The sequence below is a fragment of the Anomalospiza imberbis genome, chromosome 3, assembly GCF_031753505.1.
Source record: "Anomalospiza imberbis isolate Cuckoo-Finch-1a 21T00152 chromosome 3, ASM3175350v1, whole genome shotgun sequence".
NCBI lineage: Eukaryota > Metazoa > Chordata > Aves > Passeriformes > Viduidae > Anomalospiza > Anomalospiza imberbis.
In genome coordinates this window covers 54,129,058-54,145,125 of record NC_089683.1, presented here as the reverse complement: position 1 = coordinate 54,145,125, position 16,068 = coordinate 54,129,058, and the positions used below count along the sequence as shown (strand labels likewise).

Here is a 16,068-nt window from a genome sequence, read left to right as displayed (position 1 = left end):
CATTAGGACACACATTGTCCACTGAAACAGTTCACAGTTTTTCTTCTGGCTTTAAAGAACCAAAACAAGCCCCAAATGTGAAGCTCTTCAAATATTTTTGCCTTCTATGAAGTTTTCATTCTCCGATGAGATATAGTAGGAATTTTAAAATTGATACTTTTTAGCAGCTTATCCTGCTGCATCTTTCCTTTCCCTAGAAAACTGCATGCTGTTTTAGGTAATGGCGCACCAAAAAATACTTTGTTATAAACACCTTTGTGAATATCCTTCCAAAGGGTAACTGAAAAGATACTGTGAAAACATAGGCATGTAATACTTGTACAAGTTCTAGTTGAATATGTAAATGCATTGTCTAATTTGAAAAAAGAGAAGTTAGTCCAATAGCAAAGTGTGAGATTTCTTTTCATTTTTTCCCATTCAAATGTTCTCTAAGCCTTTATTATTTCTATTATAACCCTTAGGAGATGGAAAATTATAACCACACAAGAATACTGGATGTGGCTTATAATTTTGTGAAGAAATGTTCAGTATTCTTTTCTAAATTTTCTGTTTTAACTCTTGAATTATATTTTAGCTATTATTTAGCATCAAGCTCATGTTTTCCTGAAAATATTTAATTCAGCCTTAAAATCTAAAGACTGAGTGACAAATTTATGCTCCAAGTAGCCTTGGCAGTGTCTATCAGTGTTTCCCAGGGCAGTTTTCAGCCACAGTTTTTCTTGCACTTAGCTTCTGTGCAGCATGTAACATGAAGGGATATGTGTTCACTTGTATGCTGAAGTGGTAAGATTGTCAGGATAGCGTTTCTCTGTTCTCCTTGCTGTGCTTTGGGCACTGTGCCTTCAGGACATGCACACATGATTGACTTCAAAAGCGACGACTTCATTGCACAGTCTAAAGTAGACCTAACCTTCAGGCTTACACTATTTCAAAAAGCCAACCCAGTGAGAATGCTTCTCCATTTAAGAAGTGGAGAGATTAAATACAACTTGTATCTGCTTGAAAATACTATAATACAGTTAAGTATTCTTGTAATAGTTAGTTTTATTGAAACTCAAGTGCAGATTTGCAGATAAAAACACAAGTTTAAAGTCCTTGAGCTCAATTGCCTGGGAAGCCATAAAATAACATTACATTTTTTTTGTTAAATTGCTGTATTTCTACTATTCTGATTGTAAATATTTCTACCCTAAAATAGTGATTTCTTGCTAGAAGTTTATGCGTCTATTGTAATTTTTCTGTTAAGAGTTTTTTTTTTTTTTTAATTGCACAAGTAAACCTAAGTTTGATGGCATATCAGTAAGTTTTATCCAAAATGGTTTGATGATTTGTGCTGTCTGTTTGTCAGAGATCTTGCTGAGGACCAAATCTGATGAGAGAAGAGACACATTACTTGCTTACATAATTTATATTCTAAATATATCACACAATTTATATTCTAAATCTGTTCAATAGCAAGTAGTGATTTGGCTACAAGATATAAAGGAAGAAACGGAATTGTTAGCATCTTGTATGTTTCTCTGAGTGTGTTAAAGATCTTTGCTGTCAGATTGCTCTCTCCCAATGTAATCTACCTAAAATATTTTCCTCACAATTGTGAAGTATTTTGATAAATCTTACTTTGCTAAAAAATGAAGTTACAACTAATACAAAGAGTAGTGTGTGAAGTAATCATCTATTTAACATTTATTAGATTCTGTAGGGCACCTGTAAAGGAAGACTCTGATTTGTAAGTCTAAAGAGGAAAGGTAGAAGACAGAAGATAAAAGACAAATCTCTATTTCTTTGTGTTTGCTGTTCTCAGCTTGTTTATTATGACAAGTTTACGTATAATTCTGGTTTTTATCTTAGATTTTCTATAATACTTTAGTCCATCTTTAAGCATAACATTGCAGGAGGCAATGTTATAATTGTCTTTGTGATTGAATAAAAGGTGTTAAAGCCAGTAAGGAAATGCAGAGCTTCAATTTGACACCAGGAAAAGTATGAAGCATTGCTGAGTGTCTTAGGTTGCAATTTCAAACCAAGACACTGAGAAAAGTTTAAGATAAGACATCATTTTAATAGGAGATTATGCAAGGAGAACACAGTAAGGGATAGGCTGCTCTGTTTAACCTTGATTCTGGGAAGGTGATTTAACAGCTCATACTTGAAGTCATTTCCAGATCTGTGAGGGACATCAGCAAATAGTATCTGCTTAGACATCAGTGAGATTTTTGATGCTGTCTTCCAAACAGGGAGAGCGCCACTGAGCACCAGGAAACACTTATAAACATGTTTTAAAAAGCTTGTTGTTGTTGTTCTGTTTTATTTGTGTGTGTGTTTTGGTTGTTTTTTCTTTTAACTGTGTGGGTTACTGTGCACTGGCACAGGTTGCTCAGGGAAACTGTGGAATCTCCATCCTTGGGATATTGTCTGAACATGGTGTTAGACAACTGTCTCTATCTAGATGGCTCTGCTTGAGCCGAGTGGTTGGACCAAATGGCCTGCAGTTATCCCTTTCACACTAAACTATTCACTGTTTTTGTAGATTGGGGCCCCTTTATATCTTGAATTTGTTATTTATCTATCTGTATCTCATTGGATATTTCACTAAATTTGGAAGCTTGGCTGTCTCCCATGGGTATAGAAACCTTCACTGCTTTCCAAATACATTTACACTGTTGTTCTTTCTAACCTTCCTTTCATCTTGCTGGATTCCATGAAAAGATATGACTCATATTAAAGTACGTACCACTTTTCTTACTACAAAATTAAGAAACTAGAGCAGTATCTTCACTTCTGATACACAAGGATTTGGCTTTTAGTTTGGCAGTGCCTGTGTGTGTGAAGGTATAATTTTAAACTCAGTATTGCTCATTGCACCTCCTATTCATGTGCCCAAGTTTTGTGATTGATTCACTGCTAGCTTAATTCTTTATGTACCTTAAGTTTTTTCTCAAAAGATCTCTTCTGAGAGGGTCTCGTCATCCTCTTGAGACTCAGGATTTATACGATGACCAAACTTTTCCATCATCTCTCTACCTTCTTGGACTTACCTCCTTCTAAGACTTGAGAAATGACCTTTTGTAACAGCTTCTGTCATTTTCAATGTCAGAGCTCTTCCATTTCCTTGCATTTAATTTGATCTTCCTTTCTGCATGACAATTTAATATTTTATACACAGTCTTATGCTCATCTCCCCTTAAGAAGTCCTCAGCTTTCATGTTGTCCACAATCATTTTGAGCTCTGTTCTTTGAGCTCCTTTTAAACTTCAGTCTGTATAACTTATGTACTCTTCTCTCATTTACTCATTTCTCTGGTTTCTGCACTGATGCTGTGGTAACTTGTTTGTTGTTCTCAAAGAGGAGACTTTTTTTTGTTGAATAGTTGCTCCTATTGTCTAACTGGAAGCTTTTGCTTTTTGTTTGTTGAAGAAGTTTTAATAAGTAATAGTAAAAGAAATGGGTTCCAGAACAAACTTTAAATAACTTGTATTCTCCCCTGTCGCGCTATTTTATGGCTAAACTGTGAAAGTTTTAATAGGGTGGGTTGAGATGCTAAAAAGCAGTGCCATGGAAAGGGACCTTGGGGGTCCTGGTTGGCATAAGGTTGAACATGAGTCAGCAGTGCCCTGGCAGTCAGGAGGGCCAAGCGTGTCCTGAAGGGTATCAGACACAGCATTGCAGCTGGGTAAGGGAGCTCTGTCCTGCTCTGCTCTGCACTGGGGTGACCTCTCCTTGAGTGCTGGGGGCAGTTTTGGGTACCATAATATAAAAAAGAGATTAAATTATTAGAGAGTGTCCAAAGGAGAGTAAAAAAGATGAGGAAGGGCCCAGAGGGGAAGCCATATGGGGAGTGGCTGAGGTCACTTGGTCTGTTCTGCCTGGAGAAGGAGAGACTGAGGAGAGACTTCATTGTGGTCTTCAATATCCTTGTAAGGGGAAGAGGAAGGACAGGCACTGATCTCTTCTCTGTGGTGACCAGTGACATGACCCAAGGGAATGGCCTGGAGTTGTGTCAGGGGAGGTTTAGGTTGGGTATTAGGAAAAGATTCTTCACCCAGAGGGTGGCTGGGTGTCGCTGTAGAGCAGAACGGTAACGGTTGGGCACTCCAGGGAAGTGGTCTCAGCACCAGCCTGACAGAGTTCAGGACGTGTTTGGACAATGCTTTCAGGTACATGGTGTAACTCTTGGGGATGGTGCTATGCAGGACCAGGGGTTGAGCTCACTGATCCTGATGGGTCCCTTCCAACTCAGCTTATTCGGTAATGTGTAGCTGTGTAGCTGTTAGGCCTGTTTTTGTGGTTGAGTTGGTGGCATGATTAGTAGAGATAGAGACAGAAATTGTGAACTTATTTCTTCCAAGTACTTGTTTCAGCTTTTTTTTTTTTTCGCTTGGAGAGCAAGTTACAAAATAACCTAACACTCAATGTAGAAAATTTTCTAATTTAATGTACTGTTTGTAGGGTTGTCTTCACTTAGCACTCCTCCTGAATTTAATCTTGTTCTTATCCATTGCCTTTTAACAGTATATTTTGAGAATGTTTAGGAGAAATGCCAGAGACTGTGATATCTACATTAAATTTTCTATAGACAAGCACTAGCAGTGTCTTGGTAAAGGTGTTGTTTTCAGAAGCAGCATTGTAAGACCACATATCCGTTAAAAACATCGAAGTGAATAATTTATTTTTGGAACTCCCAATTGTGTTCTTGAAGACACAGAACTTGTTTGCTGGCATTTTACTATTGGTAATGTTATGAAAATATTTATTAATTTCAAGAGCATGATTCCACCCCTCAAAACCCCAGTTTTTTGTATTATAATGGTATAATTTCTTGTCACCAGTGCAATTGGTCAGAATTTTGCTCAGCGTACTGCAGGAATACTGAAGCTTGCAGCCTTTAAGCTGAAATATGAAATAGCTTTGTCGTTCTGTGGATGTTTTAACTTATATATTGATGAAAATCTGTACATCATTTCATGAAACTGTTAATTCTTCTCATGGTTTCAGAAATATCTTGTGAACTGAAATGAAAATTTTTGTGATAACTTCAGTTATTATAAAATTAATCTGCATATGTAGGGTTGTTTGCTCTCTGCTGCCTTGCCCATGTCAAGGAAGGATGAAAAAGACATTAAGCAATTGTGACTTTTCACAGCTACATGTTGTCACCTCTCCAGCAGGGAACAGAAGAACTCCTCTTCCCTGGAGAACAAGAGGAAGTTTAAAGACACTTTTGTTTAGATTATGTTTTGCTTAGTTTGGAAACTGAAAGACAGATAGTGTCTTTTGTTCATCTCCATCTCTTTTGTTTTTCCATTCTGTTCACTGCTGGTAAACCATGGAAAAGATTCCTCCTGGCAGTGAATATGAAGCTTTTTGAAATCAGAGTTGTATAAGCCTTTTCCAGCTTGGGTATAAAGAGTGAGAGAGGCTAATTTAATAGAAGAAATTGAATAAATGGCATGGTCAGGTAGACCACATCTAATTGTAAATCTTCATGCTCTTCCAATATTTGAGGCTAGGATAAATGCTAGCATTAATAGTGATATCTTGCCCTGAAGAGCACAGGAAAGGATGTCCACCTGAGGCTTCATGCATTCTTCGTAACTTGCACCTAATAATTATCCAGTTCCTATCTTTCCATTCTAAAATTAGCTATTATTAAATTAGGTATTTATTAATAAGAAATGTGGAAGACACACAATGAAGAGGAATATGCATCTAAATCAGACTAGATTTTGAGCTGTTTAGCATTTTGTCCCCTACTCGTATCCTTGGTTATGACACTACTTAAGGACTTTTGAAGGGTGGGACTGGTTTTAATTTCGCAGTGATTTATAGCAAATACTGATATAGGAGAGATTTGTCTGCTTCCTTGTTAGAAAAATTTATATTTGTAGAGATGTTTAGATTATTTGACTGTTATAACAACACCAGCAAAAACCCTACAACTAAAATATAATAATGTTAATTTAGGAATAATTTGCCATATTTCCTATTTTGCTCTTGTTGTTTACTTTCTTGAGACTTGGAGTTCCATGTGTAAGTTCCTAATTTAAGGGGGTGATTAGAACTTCCTGATATTAAGAACAAGTCTAGAAGAATTTAAAAAAACATTTGCAGGTCACTGAGTTTAGTTGGTTTTTATTTCTATTACCTGAAATCAGTTGTTTTGTGTAATGAATTTCAGTACTACAAAATAAGACATCTACTAAGAAAGATAAATGTTCTTAGTATTTAGAATGACTTCTCCCTGTAGTGGAGAATCTGTAATTTTCCTTAAGTGCAACTCTTTTCATGTTATTTTTTTAACATTAAATAGTGCTGCTAATCTACTGCCTTTTTAGATGCCATAGGTTAATTAAGGTTGTTTCAGTGTTACATTTCAGTAGGTAATACTTAACCTAAGCATTTTAACACAAGTCATTAAGATTTATTCTCAAACTGCATTAGCATCAATTCTTAGTATATCTTAATAGGTGTCTGAATGCTCTGCAGTCAAGGTGTTTTAAAATGCTCATAACAGAAATTATGTAGTGCCTTTAGCAGATGAAAACATCCTGTGCTTCAAGGTGTACTGTAATATAAATAGGTAAATTAATGTGGAAAGTGGGTGATTTTTAAAAGCAGAATTTGTACCTGGATGCATATGACAGAGAAGACACCTGCTATAGCACCTTTATCTTCAACTTTTGAATTCACCACTCAGTGGGAGAAGGAAAAAAAAATTCACAGGACTTTTACCTGACATCACAGATCAACATAATTTTATACTGGGTTCTTGCCATGGAGCTATCTACTTTGATAGATTTAGAGCTATTCATTATGCTTTTACAGCAGGTGGTGGAGAAAAATAAAAGCATGCTCTTGTATAAAACAAGCAGATTGTTCCAAGTAGTCATTTAAGCTGAATGAGAAAAGAGTATTTAATCCCTACTGCGACACCTTCATACACAGACGTTCCAAGAGAAACCATTGGTAACAGCCCTGTGCACAGGAGAAGTTGTGCTGACAGAATGTTCTTGTGTGTCTCTAGTTCAATTCTTCTCTTGTGCACTTGTTTGTAGGTTTTTTTTTTGTTTGTGTTTTTTGTGGTTTTTTTTTTGTTTTTTGTTTTTTGTTTTTGTTTTTTTTTGTTTTTTTGTTTTTTTCCTTCCTGTATTGGTGATCTGCCTGGTCCTGGTGGATGAGTTTCCGGGCTTACAATCTGCTCCTTGAAATGGAGGAGCATGAACGAGTAAGATATAACTAGTGTGTTTTGAGTATTGCATAACACCAGAAGTGGTCAGATGCAAAAACAGATCTCAGAACTGAACTGTAAAGTTGGATGCTTTCAACTGTCTTTCTATACATGCCATTCTGAGGCTGAAAAAAATCCTTTGCCATGTTGATAGGTTATAGGACTAAGTAATGAAGAACACTTCTAAAATCTACATATTAAAATGGGCATACAGACTTTTTACATTCTATTAGGGAATAGTATCTTTTATCTAGAAGTCAGTAGATCTCCAGTGCACCATAATACTCTTCATAATAAATGCTATGAGTATCTTAAATTGAATTTAATGTTGTTGTGCAACTGAATGTTTCTATTCTAAATAGTAGAAGTGACATAATCTCTAGGGAGTGCAGTGATAACTTAGGAATTGTCAGATAAAGATCAGTTATTCAAGTTCAGACTCAGTCTTTCTTTTTATCCTGAGCTAATGAGATGTGAGTCCACAGTAAAGTTGTAATGGCCATCCATTTATCAGTGGCAGTTATTGACACATGCTTCTTCTAGTCTTAAGCTTATTTATATTTTAACCAGGTGGAGAAAATATCTGTTTAGCTCTTCTTTTCTGGGTTGTTATAAAAGAAGGTAGGATAAATCAAAATCACAGGGCAGTGTCAGTACTAAGTGCTGCTGCTAAGGAATTATTATTATAATTAAAAAAAATGTAATTTATCTTTAAATGTAAATAAATAAATTATTTGAAATAGCTTTTATAGGTATTTTGTGTTTGTGTTTTGGTGGCTGGGGGGTTCTGTGAAGACAAGAGTGGCTTTGGTGAAGAATTGCCAGAAGCTTCCCCTGTGTCTGATAGAGCCAATGCCAGACTCCAAGACCCAGGCTGAGGCTATCAGAGACAGTGGTAGTGCCTCTAGGATAACAGATTTAAGGAGAAAAATTTTCTGTGTGACAAAAGGTTTTTTAAGAGTTGATATTATTTTTCATTACACTGCTCAAATTTGATTGGTGATAAATTAAGTTGAATGTGATTTTGCCCACAACGGTAATGGGTGAGTGACCCAAAGGTCCTTCAAAATATTTTTCTTTCCCCTGTGGAGGGGATTGATAGAGCAGCTTTGGTGGGCACGTGGTCTTGAGCCAGGGTCAAGCCCCTACAATAGATGATGTGTAAATTCTTGACTAAATGATCTTTATTAAATCTTCATTAAATTTTGGTTAATTTTGGGGATTTTATGATTAATTTTGAGATTAAATTTAGGTTAATCTTGATGACCTTGTTATTAAGCAGAACTTTAATTTATTTTCTGAGAGTTCAGTGTGGGATATTAATCTGTCTTTTTATAATGAACATTTAAGATTCTTTATCTTTCATAAATGAAAATGGACAGGTAGGCAGGAAATTTTTTGAAGCTAGTATGATTTATCATTTATCTTTCAGAAGGACGTTGAAGGGGAGTGTATGAGTTCTCTGTCTGTTTAAGCTGAAGTTGATAACCTAGAGCAGCTTATGAGAAAAGATAATGGAATTGTTGTTTTGCTTGATTTCCGTCAAATGTAAATGTTTCCCAAATACTTCACAAGCAACTGAACAAATTTGATTGATCCAAAATACAATTAGTAGTTTGACAAAATGATCATAGACACTTAAAATTCTGTCTTCTTAGTTTTCTATTCCAGCCGTTTTGGGGTGTTTGTTTCTGATGGACCACCCGCTTTTTTCTTTTTTGTTTGTCTGTGATTGTTGAGGGTGACTTGAGGCCTGCTGCCACCACTGCAGGTGTGGCAGCTCTTGGCTCTGGTTGATGCTGTCCTATCCAGCTCTTCTGGGCCATGTCCTGATGGCAGTGTTGTTTGAAAGGAGGAGATACTACTGACTGCCTTGCATCCCGGTCCTTTGGCCCTCATCAAGGTCCACTGAAGTCAGACTGGTCTGGTGTATTACTGTTGATCACTGCTGCTGTTGCCATTCTTTTCAGAAGCATAATAGAAATCTAAGGTAAATGTGGATTTAATTTAGGTAGTGCAAGATCCAAAAGCATTTGAATGTCAGCACTGTGCTTCCAGCCCAGAGATTGAGCAGAGGTGTACAAATCACTGTGGCAGGATGTGTGTATCGGTAGGTATGAACAAATTCCAGTGGTGGGGTAGTATTGAAGAAAAATTTTAAGTTATACATCAGCAGTAGCTAAAGGAATGTGGTGGTCATAGGTAATGGGACAGTGGCTGATAATACTATTTTACTGAGTTTTGGGGGAAATTACAGATGGCTTAGTAGGAGATTTATGACTTGTCATTTGTAGGATATTAGCAGACTGTTGTCAAAATGTTAGGCAACAAATTTGAATGGGTACTTGAGTTCAGCTGCTTAACTTCATTGTAAGGTAGTGATCAAGCTGATCCACTATTTTCCCTGAGCAATGCTGTTACATTGTTGTGGACAATGGCTTAGTAGCTGAATTAGGGTGCTAGTAAGTCCTGACCTGCTGGGTACTTTTGTCAGGTGTGGTTTTATGTTTGAGTGATTTAAGATTTGATTTAAAATGTAGACAGTTTTGAACAAATGGCTGTGAAAAAAATACATCACTGCAGGTTTCACCCACCCACCACCTCTTCTCCTTGTGTTTTCCACACAGCATGTTGCACTAGGTTTGTCTCTTACTGCCTGGAGTTATCGAAATAGCATGCAGGCAATTGACTGTTAAAACAGAGATAGAGAGGTCTGAATCTGCTCATGTTTTAAGTCTTAAGGAGTAGTCTGCAGGGGGTTTGAAATGCTTGTCTTTTGTTGTGCTAGATAAAACACTACAGCCTTGGTTGTTTACTTGCCTAGAAATGTCTCGGTATGTTGGTAAGAGGTAAGGTGGCAGTGTGTTCCATGAGAGGAAGCCATTGGTTCAAGCAGTGTTACAGGGTTGGTTTTTTAGTGGGTTGATAATCTGTCCTGATAAACTTCGCTTGTGCACATGATAAATGCACATTTGCTTGTTCTGTGGGTGCAGCCGTGGTGTGCACACAAGGAGGTTGGGATTTCTTGCTGTGTATTAACAGGCACATTGTTATTGTTAATCAGAACTCTGATAACTAAAATTAATAGTGGCTACAAAGACAAGCAATTAAGGACATTCATCTTCCAAATGAGTCTAAAAGATTCATTGGTAGTTTAAATTTATATACTGAGGGCACTCAAACCATTTAAAAGGGTAATGGGTGCCCTGCAGGTATGTGCTTCAAAGCCATATGTCATTTTGGTGCTGGGACAGCAGACTGATAACTTCCCTTTAAGGGAAACTGCTATTCATTTATCAGTAAAACGTTGAAGGAAATGTACATTTTTTTTTTTTGCTGTAGAGTGATCATAGAAGTGTAAGTTAAATCAAAGTGCAAGATTTATGTTCTAAGTCTTTTTGGCTTTATCATAATAGATGTTAATTAGAAAAGTCTCTCACTGGTAACAGACGGCACTGGAGTTGGGACATTGAAAAGTATAAATATTTCTCTGACACAAATATTTCTCTCATGCCTTGCAGTCTTTGACAGCGACACTGATGTAGTAACCAACTTAGTACAGGGAATAAAATGTTGTGGTGCTTTTGTTGCTGCTGTTGATGCTCTGCTTATGTTGTCACAGGGTGATGTTTGAGCAAGTGTTGTTAATACAGAGATGCATATGAAGTTTTAAGGGTTTACGGTACAAGGATTTATCACAAATTTTGCTTCAGTGTAGAATTTTCTTTCTGTCTTGATGTTGTTCTTGCCAGCTGCAACGTTGGTTAAAAGGTAATTCTGGGAGTATCTGGTTGCATATCTGGCAATGGGTTTTGGTGATGTAGGATTGTCTAAAATTTGATTTTGTCATTCATTCAAAATGACAAATACTGTTACAGATTTGTGGGAAGTATTTGAGTTATCCCTAATTGAAGATGCAACATGATCTCTTGTTGTAGGACACCGTGCAGATTTACTTATGGAATTTAGGAAAAGGAACTTTCTCTTCCCTAGATATGAACTCTGTTTGTGCAAATTCTGTCTGTTTTGTGATACTTGAATACTCTGTTTTGGGTGCATTAAAAAGACTTTCATTCTCAGTTTGGTGACGTACATGCACATTTTTCGTTTCCTTTTTCTCTGGCCTTTTGGAGTTCTACACCGTGTATGTCTTGTACAGAGGGCAGGAAATAAGCACAGACTGTAGCTCTTGATGGTTCTCAATCTCCCCTTTTCCACCTCCATCCCATTCACCTTCTGAGTGCAGTGTGAGCTGGTGAGACCCTGGCAGGCCTGGAAGAGTGTTGGCTGTTTGTGCTGTGGTGGTGACTCATCATAGAGCAACGCTGGAATCTATTGTAATAAGGGGTTTTTGTTTTCGAAGTACTTGTCCCATATTTTATATTTAAAAAGACAGACAACAAAGTCAATACAAACACCCCTGTTATTCTACAAGCATCTTAGCAAAAGGAACTTCTTTTGTGATAAGCATTGTTATTTGGATTGATGTGCCCAAGTTACTGAGGAGAAGAGCATGTTACTGAGGGAGAGTTACTGGGGGATAAAAGCATTCAAGAAATGTCTCCTTTGGCTTTCAAAAATTGTCTGTAGTCTAATTCTTATATAACTTTTCTAGATTTAAAAAATACCACCTAAGTAATGATGAATGCACTGCTTTCTCTTTCACTCCCTCCTGCTATTGTGTTTTGTTTTTGAGTAGGAGGAGCAAACTCCAGGGCTGTATGCCATACATAGAGATAACAGCTGCTGCAGAATTGCATGCATGACATCTGTATTTTCTTGACTTTACCCTCTGCTTTTTCTCTGACCAGGCTCTTTGATTCCTTTGTTTCTTCATTCTCAAACTGTGATCTTTTTCTGAGATTGTCATGCTTTCTTCTTTATTTTCCCAGCCTACTTAATAGCCTTGAGTTAAGAATGGAATAAAAAACTTACTGAGTGAGACAGGGCAGACATTACTGTGCTACATGGGAATTGTCTTTTTTTTCCTCCCATTATTTAAATTCCTTCCATTTTTTCTTTCTCTCTGTCACTACTCACAACTTTTGTTGTAAGGTTTTCATATCTGCTGTTTGTGTGACCCTGAAAAGATGCCTTGCTATGTTATGCTAGATTGATTTAGTAAATGAAGATTACCCAATTCATTTTGCAGCAATTATTTATTTTCTAAGTAATTTTAATTAATTTTTCTGACTGTTTTGGGCACAGTATTTATCTTGTTGTCAGTGTTTGGACTGCTTTTGCTTTCAGAGTTGTTGTTTTTCATCTTTGATCTTGGTGTATTATTTTCACTTTCCTCTGTGGTTTAGATAGCATTTTGCTTTTTGTTACACAGACTCTGAGTGTTTCACTTGAATTGGTTTCACTTGAATTGGTGACTTCAGGCTATGATTTGCTCTGACAGAAGGTGCTCTTGGGGGAAATTAGTTGTGTGGAGTAGTGATGTTTTTACCAAAGAGAGGGGAACACTGGTGGGTGAGTTGTTTGCAGGTTTTAGCTTTGTAAATGCAAGCCTGTGAACTGTGGTACAAGGTTGCGTGGGTACTGCAGTTGTGGTGGGCCCCAAAGAAACACCTCTGCTTGACTCTTTGAAGGTCTCTGCTTTTAAATAAACTAATAACAAATTTCTTCTCTAGGAGGATGCACGTTCGATGATGGTCCTGGGCCCTGTGACTATCACCAAGACCTGTACGATGATTTTGACTGGGTTCATGTCAGTGCTCAAGAGCCTCACTATCTGCCACCTGAAATGCCTCAAGGTGAGAAACCTCGCAGATACTGAAGGATACATTTCTTTATAAACTCGAAGCTTCATTGAATTATGACCTCAAGGCCATGATCTGAGATCCCCACTTTAACCTTGGTGATGGAGAGCATATAAAGGAACAAAAATAATAAATATAGCAATCTTGGTAATTGAGAAGCCTTCTTAGACCAAATACCCCTTTAAAGCTGGGGTGAGGCATAAGGAAGGGAGAAAGGAAACCATAATTTCCTCTTTATTCTGTGTGGAATTCCTGTTGACTTGAAGTAAAATTCTGTGTTTTATATGACAGCCATTGTATCGATTCAATTATTCAGATAGTTACTAGAAGAAATGGCAAAAAAAGAGATACATGTAAAAACCCCAGACACCGATTCCTTCTTTCCCCTCCCCCCTCAACCTCCTATCATCTGAAGGTAATCAGAAAAGCTTGATTTATGGAAATATTGCTGTTGTTAATTACTGTTTAGGACAGGTAATGAATAACTGAAGAGGCACAGCCTACATGACCTTGCCTGCTCACCTTTGATGAACAGCTTAATCGGCGCTTCCCAGACAGCATGATATGCTGAGAGAATGAAAGCATTTGAAATTCAGCTACATTTTCCAATTAATAATACATTAAGTAATTAATCATGCAGAGGAGGAAAAAAGGTCATGGCTATTTTATTTGTCTCTAAAAGGTTTCGTGAAGTGAGGTACGCGTGGAGAAGGAGTGAGAAATTTTGTCACACAGAAGTAACCTCACCTCTGTGCCATTCCTTCCCCTGCATTTTGTGTACTGTTGTGAATTATTAATGGTGGTTGATCTATATAATTTTACTTCTTAACTGCTACCTAGTCGGTTCTCCCTGCTTTGGAGTTGTCCAACAACATGTCCAATAACTTCCAAAATAGGTTAATTAAGCAAGACCCATACTTTATTTAATGGACTTCTTGGTGCTTTAGTTTTGCATAAGGAAGAATAAATTTAAAAACCTCAACATTTGTGATGGTCTTATATTAAAAAAAGTTCAAAACAGTAGCTCCCCTAGTAAGGCCGAAATTAGTTTCTATTCAGTTTGCATTTTTTTGAATGTACACGTTTTTTATAAAGGTTGGAGGTATCTTAACCATTTTGGGAAAAATTTGGTATTTTTAGACCTTTGGCACACCTTGTACAGGAAGAAGAGCAATTTGAAGAATTGTATTTTGAATGAATCTAAATGACAAGATAGCTTCTTGCTTATTCCAAATAACATACCTGTCATCCTTAGGCAGTTCTCAGATTTAAATGACACAGTGCTCTCTGGCATGTGATTTCTTTTCAGTTCTGCTACAGACTCATTTTTCTCTGAGCATAGCGCATGGATTCTTTCAGAGCAATTTTTTTTTCATCTATATGCAAAATTGTGGCTGCTCAATAAAATCTATCAGAATAAAAGAATTTTTAGGAGATAGATCAAAAGAGATACAGAAGAAGTTCCGGTTATTTATTTTTCTTCCCTTGGTTAGAATGCTAGACTTCTTGTATCAAGCTTGATGTTTGGTGACTGAGATATGGACTAAAACTAAGCCTCAAATCTGTTCTGATCTGATGAGCTTCACCTTTAGAAGTTCAGAGTCTTCAGATTCTGAAGATGCATACCATACATAAATATTCAGGTTCATTTGTGTTTGAAATACCATGGTTTTAAATTAATTCTGAAAAGGTAACATGGGTCTAGAATGAGTGGCAAATTCTTCTGGTGGATCTGCAGGAAATGGAACAACAAGAGGTTCAGGCAAAAGCAGAAGGGAACTAACTGCGTGCAGTCATCTGCTGTGCAGTGTTTTAACATTGGTGACCCTGATTATTTCTCATGAAGAAGTTACCCAAGTAGAATTAGATGTGGTAATGAAAGTATAGGTCAAATACTACTGCAGTTTTCACATTGAAAAATGCTGTATTGTATAACCTGTAGAAGCTAGGAATCTCTTAGGGACCACTTTTTCCTGTTCTGTCTGTGACAGCAGAGAAGGGAAGGAGTACCCAGAAAAACTAAGCAGCAAGGAAACTGAAGTCGTAGGGTAAGGGGCTGTTTTCTTCCCATCTCTTCTTCTCAGGGTCTGTAGTCCTTCAGCTAGGCACAAACCTCCGATGGGCACCTTCTCTACATGGACACATTTTTGTAGTGTTTAGAGCCCTTGTCTTTTGCATCTCTTTGGAATACAGTAAAGTGGGGCTTCAGGTATAGATTTGTTTTGGGAGGAGCACTGTTTTACCATTGTGATGACAAGGTAATACCTTTTCAGTGAGTATGCAGCTTTCAGGGCTCTAACTTCACCACAGTCACAGAGAATCATTGCAGTTGTAGAAGATTATACTCAATTTTCAAATGACAATTTTCAGTCTTCAATACCTTCAGAAAGACTTATTAAAAAAAAAACCCAAACTACAAAACTCCCCAAAATAAAGCATACAAGAGCGAACAGGACGTGTAAAAAATAGTAAAAGGGGGAAATCTGACAATTGCTAATGTTATGGCAAGTGCTAAATTGACAAGCGCCAATGTTTTACTTTTGATTCAAGGGGGGTGGTAGTTGAAATCAATGTTGTGCTTTGGAGAGTGATTATGAATCATGGGAAATTTCAGACCTAATGGCACGTGCTTCAGAGTGCTATGAAAATATGAAAACTTCTCCTAATGGATAACATTATACCAGTGTAGCAATAGTAAATGCTATTGGTAAAGCAAGTGTAATTACCTCTGAGTAATTAACACAACTTCAGATTTTTTTTTTTTTTAGGCTGACCTACATTGTATTTCTCAAGCTGTGAGCAGAGGCAAAAGCCACTTATCTTCTGTTATGGGAAAAATAAATGCAGTACATAATGATAAATTTAAAAATAAAGCTAACACCTAAAGCAGGGGCTTGAGTACAGATTTAAATACAAACTTGTAAACTGTCCGAACTGTAGCGTACATGATAAAATCTTTGGATTACTTATTAAGATCTGGGAGAACACCTGTTTTCCCATATTGGCTTTCTGAGAGCACGTAAGAGTGACTGTGCTAGATCAAACTAAAGATCTGCTGATTTTGAGTGTAGCCAT

General features: G+C 37.1%; 1 protein-coding gene across 1 annotated transcript in view; it reads left to right on the top strand.

The window, feature by feature from the left end:
* Positions 1–16,068, top strand: part of PTPRK (protein tyrosine phosphatase receptor type K) — a 349,451-nt gene that overhangs the window by 40,967 nt on the left and 292,416 nt on the right. The window contains exon 2 of the mRNA XM_068184424.1: positions 12,865–12,987. Coding sequence (XP_068040525.1) covers positions 12,865–12,987 — 123 coding nt within the window. The remainder of the gene's footprint in view (positions 1–12,864; positions 12,988–16,068) is intronic.